The 18,061-nt window shown below is 39.8% G+C and overlaps 1 protein-coding gene across 2 annotated transcripts in view; it reads left to right on the forward strand.

Annotated features, from left to right (window-relative positions):
• The window catches only part of PDE11A (phosphodiesterase 11A), a 304,831-nt gene that overhangs the window by 115,561 nt on the left and 171,209 nt on the right, over positions 1-18,061 (forward strand). For both annotated transcript variants that reach the window (XM_004674489.2, XM_004674490.2), the window contains exon 6: positions 17,043-17,175. In XM_004674489.2, coding sequence (XP_004674546.1) covers positions 17,043-17,175 — 133 coding nt within the window. The remainder of the gene's footprint in view (positions 1-17,042; positions 17,176-18,061) is intronic.

Below are 18,061 nucleotides of genomic sequence, written 5' to 3' on the forward strand. Positions count from 1 at the left end.
ATGTGGATCTCCTCCTGGGCAGGCGGGTATCGAACTCATGCGGAAGTGGCTTAAGCTTCTTAGTGCAGTGCTTTAACCCGCTGCGCCACCAGGGAGGGCCCTAAAATGTATTTTAATGAGGGCCCTCCCTCGTGGCGCAATGGGATAAAGCATAGAACTACAAAGCTAGCACAGATGGCTAAGCACAAGTTTGATCCCCGGCCAGGGAGGTGACCCACATAATGCAGCAGATTTTTCCTATCTTGCCTTCTGCTCCCCTCAATAGTGTATTTCAGTCAATCTGCCTGCTCTGCTCCCCACTCTGGTGAATCCTCTCACCCTCTCCCACCTATGGCTTGTACCCTAGTTCTGTATGCATAAATAAATAATGTATTTTAGGGCCTCCCTGGTGGCACAGGGGGTTAAAGCACAGCACTAAGAAGCTAAAGCACTTCAGCATGAGTTCAATCCCCCCCCATCCCCGAGGTGACTCACATGGTGTGGCAGACCTCTCCTGACCCGCCCACTGCTCCCCTCAGCAGTGTACTTCGTCAGTCAGCCTGTTCTGCTCCCCACTCTGTCTCTGGTGAATCTTCTCACTGTCCCTGCACCTCTGGCCTGTACCCCAGTTTTATATAAATAAATCTTTTAAAATATGTATTTTAACAAACCATAAAGTTGTGACATTATTGAAATAGAACAATTTTCCTGATGACTTGTAGGATAAATAGAACTAATTACTAAAGCATCCTTTGGGAGCATACATTCTTTAAAATCTATTTAGACTATTTTTTTTTTAATTGAAGTAACATCAGTCCTCTGGTATTTTCAATACTTATTTAAAAGAAAACTAGCAGCTTGTGTGATCCATTTGACTCTTCATTTCCTCAAATCTGACTTAGGACTTTTCCTAAGAAGCTTAAATTAAGAATATTTGGTCAACCGGCAGAATAAGCTCTCTTCAGTCTCTTATTCTTCCTTTATTAAACCTTTATTCTCTCCTCAATGGGAACAGGTAGTTTGAATGATCACATGTAATTGGAAATGGAAAAAAAAAATTTATGGCCCTCCCTTGTGGCGCAGCGGGTTAAAACACAGCACTGAGAAGCTAAAGCCACTTTCGCATGAGTTCGATCCCCGCCTGCCCCGGAGGTGACCACATGGTGCGGCAGACCTCTCCTGACCCGCCCGCTGCTCCCCTCAGCAGTGTACTTCGTCGATCTGCCTGTTCTGCTCCCCACTCTGTCTCTGGTGAAGCCTCTCACCACCCCTGAGCCTCTGGCCTGTACCCCAGCTCTGTATGTACAAATAAAATAAATCTTTAAAAAAAAAAAAAAAACATTTATGATATTCTTATTGGTTAGAAATTTTTGTTCAATTTAAAATATATTTGTCCAGATTCTGCTAATGTATCTCCTACGTATATGTTATGAATGCCTTGAAAATTATACTTTCTCAACTCTTCTACTTAAGGTGTAAAAATAATACAAAATGTCTGTAATTTCTAGAAGGTAATAACTGAGTAAAAGGAACTTTTTCACATAGCTATTTAATAGGAAATATTATTTAAACACCCAAGCTCTGTAACCACTTCAGCCTTCTGATAACGGGAATTAGGAGACAAAATTTATTTCAGTGAGAAACAATATTTTTAGCAAAAAAAAAAAAATCCTTAATCTTTACACTGTATTTTTTATATGTTCTCTATTTATATAGAAGGAGAGAAGAAAAATTAAAGGTAGAAACCATAAGGCAAGAATTTATTCCAACTTTGTTCTTTCTGAAGAATTTATCTATTTAGAATCTCTTACAATACTACACTAATTTTAGGATCAGTTTTTTACTTTCTGAAAAAATGGAGCTGTGGTCTTTGTAGGGATTGCATTGTACCTGTCAGTGAATTTGGAGAGTGAGATAGCAGCAATCTGTATCTCTGCACACAGAATATCTTCCACTTCTTTACATCATCTTTAATAATTTTGTAGTGTGTAGTCAATTTTTTAATATCTTATTCTTTTTGATGCTATTCTAAAATTAAAGTGTTTTCATTCCATTCTTGGAAAGTTCAGTGTATGAATTTAGTTATTATTATAGCCTACAACCTTTTGAACTCTTTTATTATCTCTAATAGTTGTGTTTGTGTGTGTTTACTAGGGTTTTCTGTATACATAATCATGCCATTGATAAATAGTGTTTTATCTTTCTAACCTGGCTGCTTCCCTCCCTCTGCCCCCTTTGCATAAATGCCCTTCAGGACAATATTAAATAGAGTGGTGAGAGTGGATATCTTTATCTCATTCCTGACCTTAGGGGAAAGTGTATAGTCCTTTACCATTTAATATGTTAAATGTGGATTTTTCATAAATGTTCTTTATTGGTTAGAATAAATGTTTTTCCTTTTCCTAATTTATTGAGAGTTTTTTTTTTCTTCAGGTATTGAATTTTGCCAAATACCTTTTCTGTGTCTGTTCTATGATCACATGATTTTTTATCCTGTATTCTATTAAAATAATACATTCATTGATTTTTATATGTAAAACCAATCTTGCATTCATGGGTCAAATTCACTCAGTCATGGCATAAATTCTTTTTTTTTATATATTGCTAGATTCAGTTTATTGGCATTTTGTTTAGAATATTTTGGATTTGTAGTCATAAGGGAGATTGGCCTATACTTAGGATATTTTTATCTGATTTTGTTAGCAAGGTAGTACAGAAAGTTCTCAAATAATGTCATTTCATTCTTCATTTCATATAATGCTGATGGAAAAAAATTCCCAATCAATGTTGAGCAAAGTGACCTGATTTTATTATGCATCATTGTTCTTATAATAAGTTTTCAAGAACTTATTAACGATGTTAAATGAGAACTTCACAGCATAACGAATTCACAAGTGTTCCCTCCTATTTTGGAGTGTAAGGAAAGATTCTTCCTTAACATTTACTAGAATTCAGCAGTATAGCCATATAGTCCTGAGCTTTTCTTGTGGAAAAATTTTAAAGTTTTAAGTCTACTTAGCTATTCTGAACTCTTCCTGAATCTGATTCAACAGTTTGTGTTTTCTAGAAAAAGTGCCATTTCATCTAAGTTATCTCATTTGTTGCCATATATTGTAATTATTCAGTGTTCCCCTTCACATCTTATTTCTATAAAATTAGTAAGAATGCTCCCTCTTTTATTCCTCACTGTAATGATTTTAATCTTCCCTTATTTTTCTTGGTAAGCCTAGGTAAATATTTACCAATTTTGTTGACTTTTCAAATGTACAAGTTTTTTGGTTTTCTCTTCCTTAATTGGTTTATTACTCCTCTAATATTTATTATTCTTTCTGCTTGCTTTTGGTTTAATTTGCTCTTTGTTTTGTAGTGCCTTAAGTTGGAAGATAAGGTTATTAATTTGACTTTTTTTAAAGATATTTTTATTATAACACAACATCCCTCCATATTTTTTAAAGATTTATTTATTTATGCATACAGACTGGGGTGCAGGCCAGAGGCGCAGGGGTGGTGAGAGCATTCACCAGAGATAGAGTGGGGAGCAGAACAGGCAGTTTGACAAAGTACACTGCTGAGGGGAGCAGCAGGCAGGTCTTGAGAAGTCTTCCACGCCATGTGGGTCACCTCCGGGGCAAAGAGCGAAGTCGCACTGAGCAGCTGGCTCACTAGCAGTGTTGTGCTTTAACCCACTGTGCCACCAGGGAGGGCCCCATTAATTTGACATTGTTTTAATGTAGGCATTGATAGCTGTGAAGCTCCTCCTAAACACTGCTTCAAAAACACTCAGTATGTTTTGGCATGCTGTGTTTTGTCTTCATTCATCTGAAAATGTGAAGTTCCCTGTGATGTCTCCTCTGATCATTTTTTAGGAGTATTGTGTTTTATGAATTTTTATTTTAGTTATTGTATTTTTCAATTCGAGACTTTCTTTTATAATTTCCATTTCTTTCTTGGCATTCTATGTTTAGTGGAACATTGTTCTCATATTTTCCCGTAGTTCTTTAGGTACGTTTCCCATCAGCACTTTGAACATACGTATAGTAACTCAGCTAAAGTCTTTGTCTAGTAATTAGAGAAAGTTTCTCTTGACTGCTTTTCTTCCTTTATATGGGTCACACTTTCCTGTTTCTTTGTGTGTCCTATTTCTTGTTGAAAACAGATTTGAAGTAACAGTATATGGGAACTCTGGAAATCAGGTCCATACCTCACTCCTCCCACCTACATTTTGTTGTATCTTTTTTTAAAATGTCTCTATTACTTAGAGCAATCGGGAGTGTTAGACAAACTTGCACACTGGTGAGTCTCATTTTTTTCTGTTTATTGCTGTTATTGTTGTTGCTTAATGACTTTCCTCAACTATGCTGAATTCTCTGTTTGATTTGCATATTTGTCAGCTAATGACTGCACAGATTTTTCCTTAAAAGCCTTGAACCATTAAGCCCTCTAGTCTTTGCTAAGAGGGTCTGTGTGTATGTGGAAGACACTTTCAATTGCCGGACAGGGAACTTATTTAGCGTTCACTTTCTGCTTGCATGGAGCTTCAAGGTCAGCCAAAAGGAGCTAGGGCCTTCTCTAGTCTTTCCTCATCATATAGATAATTCTACAAGTGCACATGTCCTTCAAGATCTCCAGGAATATGTCAGGACCTCTAGGTCATTCTCCTTCCCTCACTCCATTTAGCTTTTTTGGTTTTGTGTGTGTGCCTCAACTTATTCTCAGCTGCAACTGTTATTGACACCTAAGGCAATTTGGATGTTAACTAATTGCTGTTTTTTGTTTTTTTTTTTCAACCATTGCCCTGAAGGTAAAAAGGCTGGTTTTAGGGAGAAATCTTCAAGTCAGATCCAAGACAAGGTTTTTGAGTAGAGGTTTCCATGGAGCTGCCAAACAGGTCAAACAGTGACAACTCTCTGGGGAACAGAGTTTTGGAGCTACAAATCCATTCTTTCTCCACAAGTGGCTTCAAGGCTGATGAATTTTACAACTAGCATGATTATAAGGATGTTGGTTTTCACCACTACCCTGAAGCTAAGGGCAGAGAGATGGAAATAAAGAAGGTTAAAACACTACAAAATTTGATTTCCTAATAGAGATTCAACTGTTTTTCTTGAATAAGCACTCCTTAGAGTTTTATAACTATTTCCTTTATTTCCAGAGTTCCAAAAAGCTGATTTCTGACTTTTTTTTTTTTGCTAGTATTCTCATTGCTTTTGGAAAGGAACAACCTTTCAGTGCCCCTTAACCTGTCAATTTGGAAGTTTTCTTCTTTTCTTTATATCTTTTTAAAAAATGTCTCTATTACCTAGAACAATCGGAAGTGTTAGAAAAACTTGCACACTGGCGAGTCTCATTAAAAAACATGCGATGGGTGTTTTGTATAAATATAACTGTTCAAGGGAATGAAAACATGTAATTTTTAAAAATTGAGGTAAGATTAGTTTGCAATAGTGTATGTGATTAGAGGCACATGATCACACCCTCCAGATGTTGTTTCCACACCATACCCCCAACCAGGGCACCAGAAATCCCCCCCAGGGTTCATTGTGTGGTCTCCCCGCTTTGCTCTCTTCCCCTCCTCATTCTGGTAGACTCAATTCAGTAGTTCAGATTTCTAGGGTTCGTTATTGGTTTGGTTTTATCTGACTTTTGTTTCTCTGTAGTCCACATATAAGTGATATCATCAGTATTTATCTTTCTCATGTCTTCTTTCACTCAGCATAATCTGAAATGACAATCTGTAAAGCAACAGCATCACTACCACTAGTCAATGCAAGATTTGTGTTGCTATGCAACTTCCCTTAAACAAGAACCTTGGGGCATTCTCCTTGGCCATCTACTATCTAGGAGATTCTAGGCTGATGAACCTTGTATATCAATATTTAATGTTGCAAATTGAAGAGCAAGATTCAGGGGTCTTGGGTGCTCATATTGACCCCTTTCGGTTGTTTAGTAAGCTCAGCAGGTCTGAGTTAACTCAGTGGAGGAATGGAAATAGGGACTTTGCTCTCCAGCTCCTGCTTGGTATCAAGGCCACTTTTTTGAAATCAGGAATCTCCATTGTTATGGATTCCTACCTTCTTTCCCTAAAAATATAAGAGCTTTGTGAGGTTGGTATGTTTCTGCTGGAATACTTTATGCTTGTCCTAAGCACACCTTTCAGGGAACCACATCACCTTGATAGTTCTGGGTTTGTCTTGTATGTCTCCCACCCCAGTGCACACACAGGGATTTCATAAATAACCTCCATGACACGGGTGGGGCATGTGTCCATGTCCCATTCACATGACGCTAATCATAAGAACTAAACATCAATGAAGTAGAGAAAATATTTATAATGAAGTTGTGTATCTTCCGAAATCTTAAGAAATGTCGACATGTTTGTCAAATATCTAACTTTCACCTCTTAAGTATATATAATTTCTGTCTTTTTCCTGCCTTTGAACATAGACTCAGATGAAAGACAAGCCCTCTTGTTTCACCTGTTTATTTCAGACCAGTGGACATGTCACTCTAGTAAAACTGTCATAGAGCAGAATGAGAGCCAGAAACATGTCCCCTGAACAAAGCACTGGAGTAAGTACTGAGAAAAAGCATAATAGCATGGCCTATCAAGGCCAGCTGTCCTGATTGGTGCATTAGCATAAAGAGAATTAGCACAACTCCAAAACCTCAGTGATTGGTTCCATGTTTGACTCTTCCTTTTGTAGCTATCTCACTTAACATTCTTCAGTTACTATTGAACACATTGAGTCCACTTCATCTTCCTGGTTGTGTTGATCCCTAGAAGGTCTTGGGAAGGTACACCCTTAACCCAGAGCAGACAGATGGAGATGGCCGCACCAGCCAGAAGAGAGATGCTGTGGGGTTACTTGGATCACATAGCAGAACAGAATTCTAACCGTGTGCCCTGTTATCAACACAATTTTCCCTTTAGCGCCCCTTCAAATCTCACAGTGATCCACAGTCAAAAGCAGCCACATCTCTCTTGCCTCAGAATTTAAGCAGTTAAACACAGTATGTCTCCCCTTAATGCTTTTTTAATAAAAGAAACAGCATTGTTGAGAACTTTCAACATTGTCTGTTGATCACTTTCTGCGCTCCATGTGTTGCATTCTTCGACATTATAACAGCCCTGTGAGGTGGGTTTTATTTACCTTATTGCCATAATGGAAACAGGGGAAAAACAGGGGAGTGAAATCTCTGTAGTTCCCTTCCCTTCTATCCCTCCCTGCCCTTGCCAGGATGTCCTGTTGGCCATCCACAACTGGGCACGCTTGATGTAGGAGTGGTAAGGATTTAGAAAGAATCAGATTACTTAAATTTTTACTTACAGGCTCACAGCTGAGAAGTGTTAGACCAAGATACAAAAACAAAGCAGAATCGCCCAGATTTGCTTGACTATGAAACTGAGCAGTTTGCTTTGTTACGATGTTAAATAGAGGACACCAAACACTCTCCACACTGCCATCTGACATCCTCCAAAAGTTATAAATGCTGCTCCAAAATGACCCCAGCTTCTTAGGTGGTAAATCTCATCAAGTTAATTGTACAATTTGGCATGAGTGTCTTGAGGTAAGATCTTAAAGGCAAGTTCATGAACAGGTCATGATAAACTTCAGGGACTTCTGCAACCTACAGCCTCTTCCTGTCCCACCACAGTGTGAGAACTGAGAGGCTGGCCCACTTGCCAGTTGCTTTCTCTTATTACTTTTTATGACTCATGACTTGTTTGATTACCTTTAAAGATTTACTGAAGCCAGTAGGACTTTATTAAAGTTTCAGTTCTAGCTAGGTGTTCAAGACACTCCTGCTGGGGCTCTACCTTTGAGGTCTACTGGTATTGCTTTGGTTCCTTAATCTCCTAATGAAAAGGCAACTTCAAATAATGTTGCACAGCTCCAGGCTTCAGGAAGGGCACAGAGATAAACAGGCTTACCTGAGAATAAAGAGTAAGAAATGGGGGTTTTCTTTGAGAACCAAAGTTCAGATCATCCCTAGTCAACAAAGCAAAATAGCAGACAGTATCAGAAATAACTTAGGCTAGTTGAAAAAAAATCCATTTGCAAAACATCAAAAGGAAATGTCTGTTGCAAAGAGTTCTCTGATTTCCTGACACTTTGCTGCCTGATCCTACCCCCAAACACCGTTACTCAAACTTTCAGAAGAACAATGGGTAACCATCCCTTGACAATGACAACATAGATTCTGTTTATATTGAAACATTTGTTTCCACCTTACCCAGTGGCCTTTGGAGAACCACTTCACAGAGGAAGTTGGTCTAAGCTGGGCTTTGTAGGATCCACAAGAGTGTAGCTGGACAGAAAGAAGGTAAAAAGCAATTCTGACAAAACCACGGTATAAATAGTTTTACAAGTATGATGCTGTCTGTAATTCTGTGAAACAGTAGAGGTAAAACTTAGCTATGTGGTGGAAGTAATGGTCAGTTTTGGTCATTAATATATTTTAGTATCTAAGAGAGTGTATTAGTTCAGTCCTTAAAATTTTAAATTTTAAGTACCTGGAGATAATTAAGAGGAAGAGTCCAGAAAGCACTAGTATATATATGAGGGAACTCAGGACATGAGAGCTGCTGATATGGATGCAGAAACAATCAGTCTACATGTGGCTGTAGATCCAAAGTATCTGCACATAATTGCACCATGGATTGGTGGGCCTCTTCCATGGTAGCCTTAGTCATCACTTCCCACCACAAAGCCCAAGTTTTAGCTCTATTGTTCCACAGAATTACAGACAGCCTCATACTTATAAAATTATTTATAGTGGTTTTGTCAGAATTGCTTTTTACCGTCTTTCTGTCCAGATACACTCATGAAATCCAACAAAGACTAGCTTAGACCAACCTCCTCTGTGAAGTGGTTCTCCAAAGGCCATTCTCATACCACTAGAACAGACACTTCTTTTTTTCTACTCCTATATCTCCTACATCCTTTCACTAGGGTCTTTATCACAATCCATTGTCTGAGACCGTGCCAGATGTCAAAGTCCAGCTCTGACAGGTGGCCAGTTGGGGGTCTTTTTCCCGAATGATGAGGTGGTTTCGAGGAAATGAGCAATGAGACAGACACTGATGCTCCAGTTGGTGCAAATATCTCCTACTGAACACCTCAGAGGGTCTTTGTTTATATGTTAAAGCAGGCAGTGAGTTTACATCAACAAAAGCATTGAAACTAAGTAAAAATAGTTATTACACATTTTTCATAACCACTTGGAGACCCCCGTGGCCTCATACTGGTCATTTGGTCATTTTAAGAAAAACATAAGTGATGGAAAGCAGTTTGGCTTAGCAGTTTAGTTTAGTTAGCAATTCTGGGCCTCAGGCTGATAAGGAGGCACCCGCCACCTTGACTAGGGTCTGGCTGTCTCCATCCCCGTACATGGGCACAGACCCAAAAAACCCCACCTTATAGGTTCTTTTTGTAAATAATTTTTGATACTTCCCACCCGCCTAGCCGGGGCCTGGCCAATGGGCACAGGCCATGGTAGCCCCCTTTGTTACAGTATATAAGCTTGATGCTGAAAATAAGAAAAGGGACCTTTTTCCTGGTGAACAGACTCATGGTGTCCGTCCTTTTTCCTTTCAATAAGAAACAATCAAGGCTTCTAAATGTACCGCATTTCCCAGCATAATCAATTACCTGTGACATTTGGTAATGTTTAACTACCTAACTTCCTAACATAGATTTTTATCCCTATATCCTATTGTTCTAAAAATCATGTATTCTTTTTTTTAAAGATTTATTTATTTGTGCATACAGAACTGGGGTACAGGCCAGAGGCTCAGGGGCAGCGAGAGGCTTCACCAGAGACAGAGTGGGGAGCAGAACAGGCAGATCGATGAAGTACACCGCTGAGGGGAGCAGCAGGCGGGCCAGGAGAGGTCTGCCATGCCATGTGGTCACCTCTGGGGCAGGCAGGAATCGAACTCATGAGAAAGTGGCTTTAGCTTCTGAGTGCTGTGCTTTAACCCCCTGCGCCACCGGGAGGGCCCAAATCATGTATTCTTTTTTTTTTTTTTAAGATTTATTTATTTATTCATACAGAACTGGGGTACAGGCTAGAGATGTGAAGGGTGAGAGGATTCACCAGAGACAGAGCAGGGAGCAGAACAGGCAGAGCAACAAAGTACACTGCAGAGGGGAGCAGCGGGCGGGGCAGGAGAGGTCTGCCACGCCATATGGTCACCTCTGGGGCAGGCGGGGATTGAACTCATGTGGAAGTGGCTTAAGCTTCTTAGTGCAGTGCTTTAACCCGCTGCACCACCAGGGAGGGCCCCCAAATCATGTATTCTTAAGAATATTACTAATATGTTGTTTTCCTAGAAGTTTTACTATTGCAACTTATCATTCTTATCTAACTCCTATAATCATTGTCTATCTTAGTCTGTTCTAGGCTAAGGGTATCTAACCTCCATGTCATCTGTGAAGTGCTGACCTTTAGAGCACACCAGAAAATTTACTTATGCCACAAGCACACCTCCCGGGTGAGATTCCAGTCACCTGCACAGTTAGCTTAACACAATTTTGTTTCCCATTGTCTCAGAGCCACAACCTGTTTTTCCTGTTAGCCTCTTGCAATGTTAATTTTTGTTATGTCAATTAATGTTGCAATGTTAATTTTTGTTATGTCATTAATTATGCCAATTAATACTTTAACCAAGTTAATTTAGACAGGCCAATCATATGACCAATTTTAGACTATTATTAGCCAAGAACAAATGAGGAAGTTTCAGCTGTCATTGCTGTGGAGACTCCCATGGTTTTATCTTCTTTGGAGGTTTAGAAAGCCCCTCATCATCTTTGGGAGTCTCCCCAATACCCAGACCATGTCAAGAGATAGCATTGGTTGTGCAGCCTATGTCAATCCATGTTTGTTGTGGGCTCCTTGAACATGTGTTCCCTTCAGCTTCTGCCCATTCTTTTCTTTGTATAGGTAGCATCTGGGTTCCCTCGTGCCAACAACTCCTTTGAGTAAAAGTAAAAGGCCCTATTGATCATTTCATGTGAGACCTATCACTTTACTGCTCAGCACTTAGTAGAGTTCCAAGCAGTGGTCCTTCCTGAAAGAGTGAAGTCTGGGCATCTCCTGTGAAGACTAGGGTGAGCGGCAGTGTTGAGAACAGAAATGTCAACACAAACACAGTCTGATTGTTTATACTATTTTATTTAGACCTTTTATCTCTTAGAGACATTTTAAAGAAGTAATCTAAAATACGTTATTTTATTTTGTATAGTTTGATGTGTTTGAAACTTTAGCTAAGTTTTTTTCAGACAGTGAAAAATGGTGAAATCATTGGCCCCGAGGTATTTTTTTTGTCTTGTTTTGTTTTACTTGCATTGATCGCTTGCCTGTGAGCTGCACCTTGTCTTGGGATTTGTAGCAGCCTCTCTGGCCCTCTCTGCAGAGGCAGCCACATTCCAGAAGTGATGTGTTTCCTGTTATAGGGCAATTCTCTTTTATCCCTCCACACTCAATATTTGAGATCATGAAACTGTCATTGAAGACAGCGTAAGTCTCACATTTGGAAGCAAGACACCACTGGGAGAAAAGAATCTAAACTGCAGCCCTTCCTAGGAAATTCACTTAAATACCTATCTGCCCATCTATCCGTTTCTTGGTAAAATTAGAGGTCAACAAATTTTCTTTACAATTTGCTTGTTATTGTAAATAAATCTTGGTCTTAGGGAGGCCTACTTTTAAAAGAGTTAAACTAAGCTAAAATGTTAATACCTTTTCAAGACATATCAACAAAGTTGAGGTGTCAATTACATTAATTTACTTGCCACAAACTTTTATTTCAGGGAATTTTTTGTTTGCTATTTTGTTGCTGTTCTTGAAGTCAGAATTTTTTTTAACATTCCCACTGTAGGTGTGACTTTAATGTAAAAAGTATTAACTATGGACAAACATTTAAAAAACACACACATCAGAATTATTTGAGTGGTTTCAGATGTGCAGTCTTTTTTTTTTTTTAATTTATTTATTTATTCATACAGAACTGGGGTACAAGCCAGAGGTACGGGGCAGTGAAAGGCTTCACCAGAGACAGAGTGGGGAGCAGAACAGGAAGATCGACCAAATACACTGCTGAGAGGAGCAGCGGGCAGGTCAGGAGAAGTCTGCTGGGCCATGTGGGGATTGAACTAGCACTGAAACAGCTGCAGCTAGCTTGCAGAGTGCTGTGCCCTAACTCGTTGCACCACCAGGGAGGGTAGGGTGTGCAGTCTTACCAATATATACATACATATGTATACACACACACACACACACATAGCGCCACACTCACACCAGGCCTCTTCTTGCATGAGATGACCAATAAGAGTCTCTGCTTCTGCTGAAAGATGTTGCTATAGGGGAACCCATCCAACTATGTATCATCCATCTAGTCCATCCCCTTTGTGTATGGAGTGGTGTGGGGAGCTAAAGGGGCTTTTAATGAGAAAACTTGGGACAACATGGACACAAACAATATGACCTTAGGACCTGGGGACCAAAATACTATACACAACTTGCTGGAAAGTATTGTTCTCTTGCTCCATGAAGCTTTGGCAACCTAGGAGTTAGTATCTAGAGCCGCTCTAGTGACTTCTGAATTGTGGACTTGACAATGACCCTCAAATGAGTCAGTCTCCTTGCGACTTGGAGTAGGACAAGACCAGAGGGTCTTGCAGTTATGCACTGAATTTGTACCTGCAAGCTATGGAGTAATCAAATTGTTGATGTGTTTTCAAACTTTAGTGAACTTACTTGGTTTTGGCCCAAACTGAAAATCTTAGTATTGGATTTTTTGGCTTTTGAAATCTCTGATCAGATATTTGGGGTCTCTGGAAAGTTGGCTAACTCAACTTTGGAGATTAGCATATGCTTGCAAATCTACTTTTAGAAACTGTATTAGTAATAATAATAAGGAACAACTGTATATACCAGAAACATTTTATGGGGGGGAGTGGGGAAAGTACACTAGACTATAGTGATGGCATATGTGTGATTTGGTGGTGGGATGCCCATAGGAATTACAACTGAGATGGAAAAAGGCACTAAATGATGTAAAAAAAAACATATTATTAAAAAAAAAATACTGGGAGCTAGAATCTTAACCTTACTTGGTGGGAATAGAATCTGGAATGAATGAGATGTGGTTATCCATCTCCATCCTGCTCATATTCCATAAAGAAGCCTGTTCTGGAATGCTTTTCATACTCAAGAAGGTATTGAACATCAAGGACAATTCTGGGGATATGCTGGTAAGAATAAGGAAGGCATACCGCAAAAGGAGTAGCTGAAGGAGTTGGAGATAGCTTGCAAATAATGAACAAAGGGTGGAAGACCATGGGGAGCATACTAATTAATGCCAAATATTTGTTTGCTGGGTAATGGGATCCATGCCATGTGACTTTCTCTTCTCTCCAAATTGGCGACTTGGTGGTAAGCTGCCTGCAGGCAGAAACCATAGCTTATACTCTTTAGATACTGCTCAACAGGTCCCACACACATGTTTTGTACCACTGGTCCTCCCACACAGTTCAACAATTTCAAATTGATCTCATTACATAGGCAGCCTGAACTAAGCCAGACTCTACATAGGCTTTTGATTTAGAAAGCATCTTCAGGAAGCTCCTGCACAGTGTTTCCATCATCACATCCTCTGGGATTTTGTTAACAAAGACCTAATACTCTGAATTATCAAATCCATTGAATTTTTTCCCTCATTTTTCTTTCGATGGCAGTCTTTCCTGACATGCTGATTACCTGTAGCATCTTTCTGAAGCTTTCTGTTATGTTGGCTCTTTGCCTCCTTTTTTTTTTTTTTCCAGCCAAGAACCTGCTAGTGTTGCTCAGTTTCTATAGTAGCCATGTTCCCTAAGAGGAAACACAGTATACAGAATAGTCTGGGGATTTGGAATCACACTTGACTTAAAATCCTGTCTCCACTGGGAAAGTTACTTAGTATTTCTGAGCCTCAGCATTTATTATTATTATAAAATGTAGAAAATCATACCCATTTTACAGAACTTATATGAGGACAAAACAGATTGTTTAGGTAAAGCATCCAAACTGGCCTTTAGCCCAAACCTGGGTGATGACAATTTTTTCCCCCTTTTTGTTTTCTCCTCTGTGTGCTTTCCTCAGCACTGCCTTCTCGTTCCTTCTTCTAGATGTAGACTTTCCTACATATTCTTTCCCAAAGTGATTCCATCAACTTCTTTTCACCCTAGAAATAATCCCAAATATGTATCAGGATTTTCAGTCCTGCACTGATCTGGGTGCTAATCCTGGATTTTCAAAAGTGAATAACTCATTCTAAGATTGTCGAATATCTGCTCTCTTTCCTAATCTCTCTACTTAGAACAATACCCTTCTGCTGATAATGCCTAAACACAAAGGAGCAAAATGTAAACTTTCTGTACAAACTGGAACACCTCTGTGAAATCTTCTGGATGTCTCTTGAGTAGCCAACATCAACACCTTCACTAGTTTAGCAAGATCTTTCTCTCCCTGGAGTTTCTCTTGGTTCTTCTAGATCATTATCCCAGGATTAAGCTTCCTAAAATCTGCTGAAGTCAGTACTCTTAATCAACTCATTGCCTCTAGTTACAACCTCAGAACTTGATGTCAGAGCTTCCACCTTTAAGCCTTCACCTCTTTCTTCGTTTCTTGCCCCCAATAGTGTGTATCCTGTGCTTCCATCAAGAAATTGATTACCCAATGTTCCTTTGTGTTTTGTTGCTGTGATTTGCTCCTTCATGAGTGTCTTCCCATTCTGCCAGTCTCTTTTTGCTCATTTTGAAAGAATCAGCTTGAAAGGAAAAATTTTCCCCCCGTAGGATGTACATTTTATTGGAAGCTTTAAATACTTCTCAGACAGAACACAATGTTTTCAGCCAGGGTTCTCATGTGGCCAATAGAGAGAAGTAAACTTTCGGATTAGGGCCAAGGAGAGAGACGGCATGGAGGATGAGTGTTAAGCAGTTTAAAGGATCTTGACACTTATTGATGACAGCTGGTTCCATCCTTGGTCGCCTGTTCACTGCCCCACTGCCTCCTCCTTCCTTCCCAGTTCCTTCCCTCACTCTTCCCAACTGCTTCTTCCTGCCACACACAGGTCAACACTTACTAAACTGTTTTATCACAGAACACTTAAAAAAAAAAATCGTGGTGTGGAATGAGGTGACAGACAACACAGAGTGGCTTGACAGACCAATTAATCCTGTGAGAAATGGTCAGTAGTCAATCCAAAGTCTGTGGATAAACTCAGAAATCCCTCCACAGGCTGAGTCCTTATCTGTGTGCACTGTCAACCATTTCCTTTATTTTGCTTTCATTGCAGCACAGCGTAAAATTTCACTCCTTCCATGTAGAACAAAAAGAAAACATACTTTTGTTGTTTCTTGTTTGTTCTAGCAAATCAAGACTTATCTTTGAAATCCTCAATCTTTGTACTTCTTTGATTAAGAAGCTATCTTAGAAAATGAGACTCAGCTTTTTATTCTTTTTATTCCAACTTCCATTTTCAGCCAGAGATCCATAGAGAATGGGTTTATATACTAGTAATTTTTTTAAGATTTACTTATTTATTCATACAGAACTGGGGTACAGGCCGAGATGCAGAGGGTAAGAGGATTCACCATAGACAGAGTGGGGAGCAGAACAGGCAGATCGACGAAGTACACTGCTGAGGGGAGCAGCGGGCGGGTCAGGAGAGGTCTGCCAGCCATGTGGTCACCTCTGGGGCAGGCGGGAATTGAACTCTTGCGGAAGTGGCTTAAGCTTCTTTGTGCTGTGCTTTAACCCGCTGCGCCACCAGGGAGGGCCTATACTAGTAATTTTTAACATGCAACGGGGATGAACAGTATCACAAATGCATGTTGAATTTGTTTGATACAGACTATAGTTACTACAGATGAGCTAGGAGAGCAAAGGTCAGTCTGCTGAGATTTTGATTCATTCATGCAGCCAGTGACCTCTCCTGCCAATTCCGTGGCATTCTTAGTGTGGCACAAATTCCACACAGGCACATTACTGCCTGATGACCATGATGATGTGCAGTGTGTTTTCTTATATATCGTGCAGCTTAGATTAAAAAAGGCAGTAGCGCTGTTCTTCTTGCTGCGGGACACTCGTTATCCTCACTGGTAGCCAGACTTCCACAGAATATGGTATAGAAAACATTGCCCCAGGTACTGGCATTGGTTCATGTAATTTTGGTTTTCACCTACTAAGCCATATATCTAACAGTCACCTTGAAATTTTTCCTGGATCATCCCAATTTAAACAATACTTGATTTTGCATTTCCGTAATCACTGGCAGTGTTCCCTGTGTGCCCGGAGGAAAAAAGATGGGAGGGAGGGGGGAGAGAGAAAAGTCATACTAATTTGTACAACACTTCTTCTATTGTGTTTAGAGTGAGTGGTTCACAAAATCATTTACATAAAATTCCTTGTTTAAACCAAATATGGATATCATTGAAATTATTAATTTTAGGGGTTCATAGAACCCGAGACAGGCTTTCTAGTGACATTTAGTATATAGAAAATGTGTTTTTGCTAAGAAATATACTGGGACTATAAAAATAGTCATATAATCTTTATGATTGTACTTTTTTTGGTGAATATAAATTCTCAAATTATCTCCTGGCTTTCCCCATTCATGATTACTTTTTTCCTGGCCCAAACATCTGCTCAGGGAAGGAAATGGACTGGGGAGGTCAGTGGAATGTTATTGGGCTTCTTCCCTGGCATCCTGTCATTGATGGTGCTCATTACCTGTCTGCTTTATGTCTGCTTTGGGGCCTGAATACAATCTAGACTTGTTACCTGCATCATAGAGACTATCATTTTTACCCACGGCTTTGATTATTTCACAACGTGGCAGGAAAATCTTTTTGCAGGAGCTGTGGACATCTCCCCATCACTGCTCTGTGAGCAGGAGCAGAGTCCCTCAGCCTTCCTAATGAGCAGAATGCCGCCACGAGTGAGTTTTATAGGGTTTGCTTTCAAGCAAGCTTATGTTTCTCTGTTTTCTTCCTGCCCACCATGTGTTCTGATAGTTTCAAAGAAAGCATGGAGAAGTCATCACACTCCGACTGGCTAGTCAATAACAGTGTTGCTGAGCTGGTGGCATCCACAGGCCTCCCCGTGAACATCAGTGATGCCTACCAGGATCCTCGCTTCGATGCTGAGGTAAGAGGGGCCCTGTGGTCACACTCTGGATGTTTTGCTGGCTGAAGCAAAAAGGTGACTTCAGATAGGTCGATGGCAAGCCCTGAGTTTACTGGCAATTCCTGTGCATCTCTCCCCTGTGACCTGGATTCAGCATTGCTTACTGTTGACTGACAGGAAAACTTCCTATCCTCTCCCTTATTCATGGCAGTAAGTGGCTGTCTATTGTGTGTTTGTTAGGGGCACTTTTGTGATTGGGTGCATTTTATATTAAGTGTACTCATGTACTCGTATCCATGTGTTCAATGTATCCATGTCCATTTTATAATAAGCTATGAAATATTTAGTAATAAAAATGTGCCTATAACCCAGTTATTTCCCAACAGATGCCTGACAACTACCATATTTTAAAAAACTGCTCCCAAGAAACAGTAACTTTTTTGATGCTATTGTTAAATAGTGATTATATAGGCACATTGTGCTGACATACAGAATGTATTGAAAATACAGATTTTGACTTGCAGAAGTTTAAATTCTAAGGTAATACGGAGTTTCATAAAGATAAATTCATATGAACTTATGGAATGTCTCTACAGCTGTGCATGTGTGGGTGTAAGCAAATAAAATACAAGTTTCCTATTCCAAATTGCCAAGCTAAGATCTAAAAAGTACTCTGTGTGTGTGTGTGTGTGTGTGTGTGTAAAGGAGAGGAGGTTTGTGCTCCAGGAGAAGCTGAGCAAGCTTGGGGAGTTGGGGAACTGAGATGAGATATATGTGACTTAGGGCTGAGTAGATGAGGCTGGAGAGGGAAAGGCTTTGAAAGCCATGGTAAGAGGGACTCATTTTGGTCAATGGGAAACCAGCTGCTATATATATATATATATATATATATATATAAAAGGAATTC

Source organism: Condylura cristata, unplaced genomic scaffold (genome assembly GCF_000260355.1).
Source record: "Condylura cristata isolate star-nosed mole 26May11 unplaced genomic scaffold, ConCri1.0 scaffold00002, whole genome shotgun sequence".
Classification (NCBI taxonomy): Eukaryota; Metazoa; Chordata; class Mammalia; order Eulipotyphla; family Talpidae; genus Condylura; species Condylura cristata.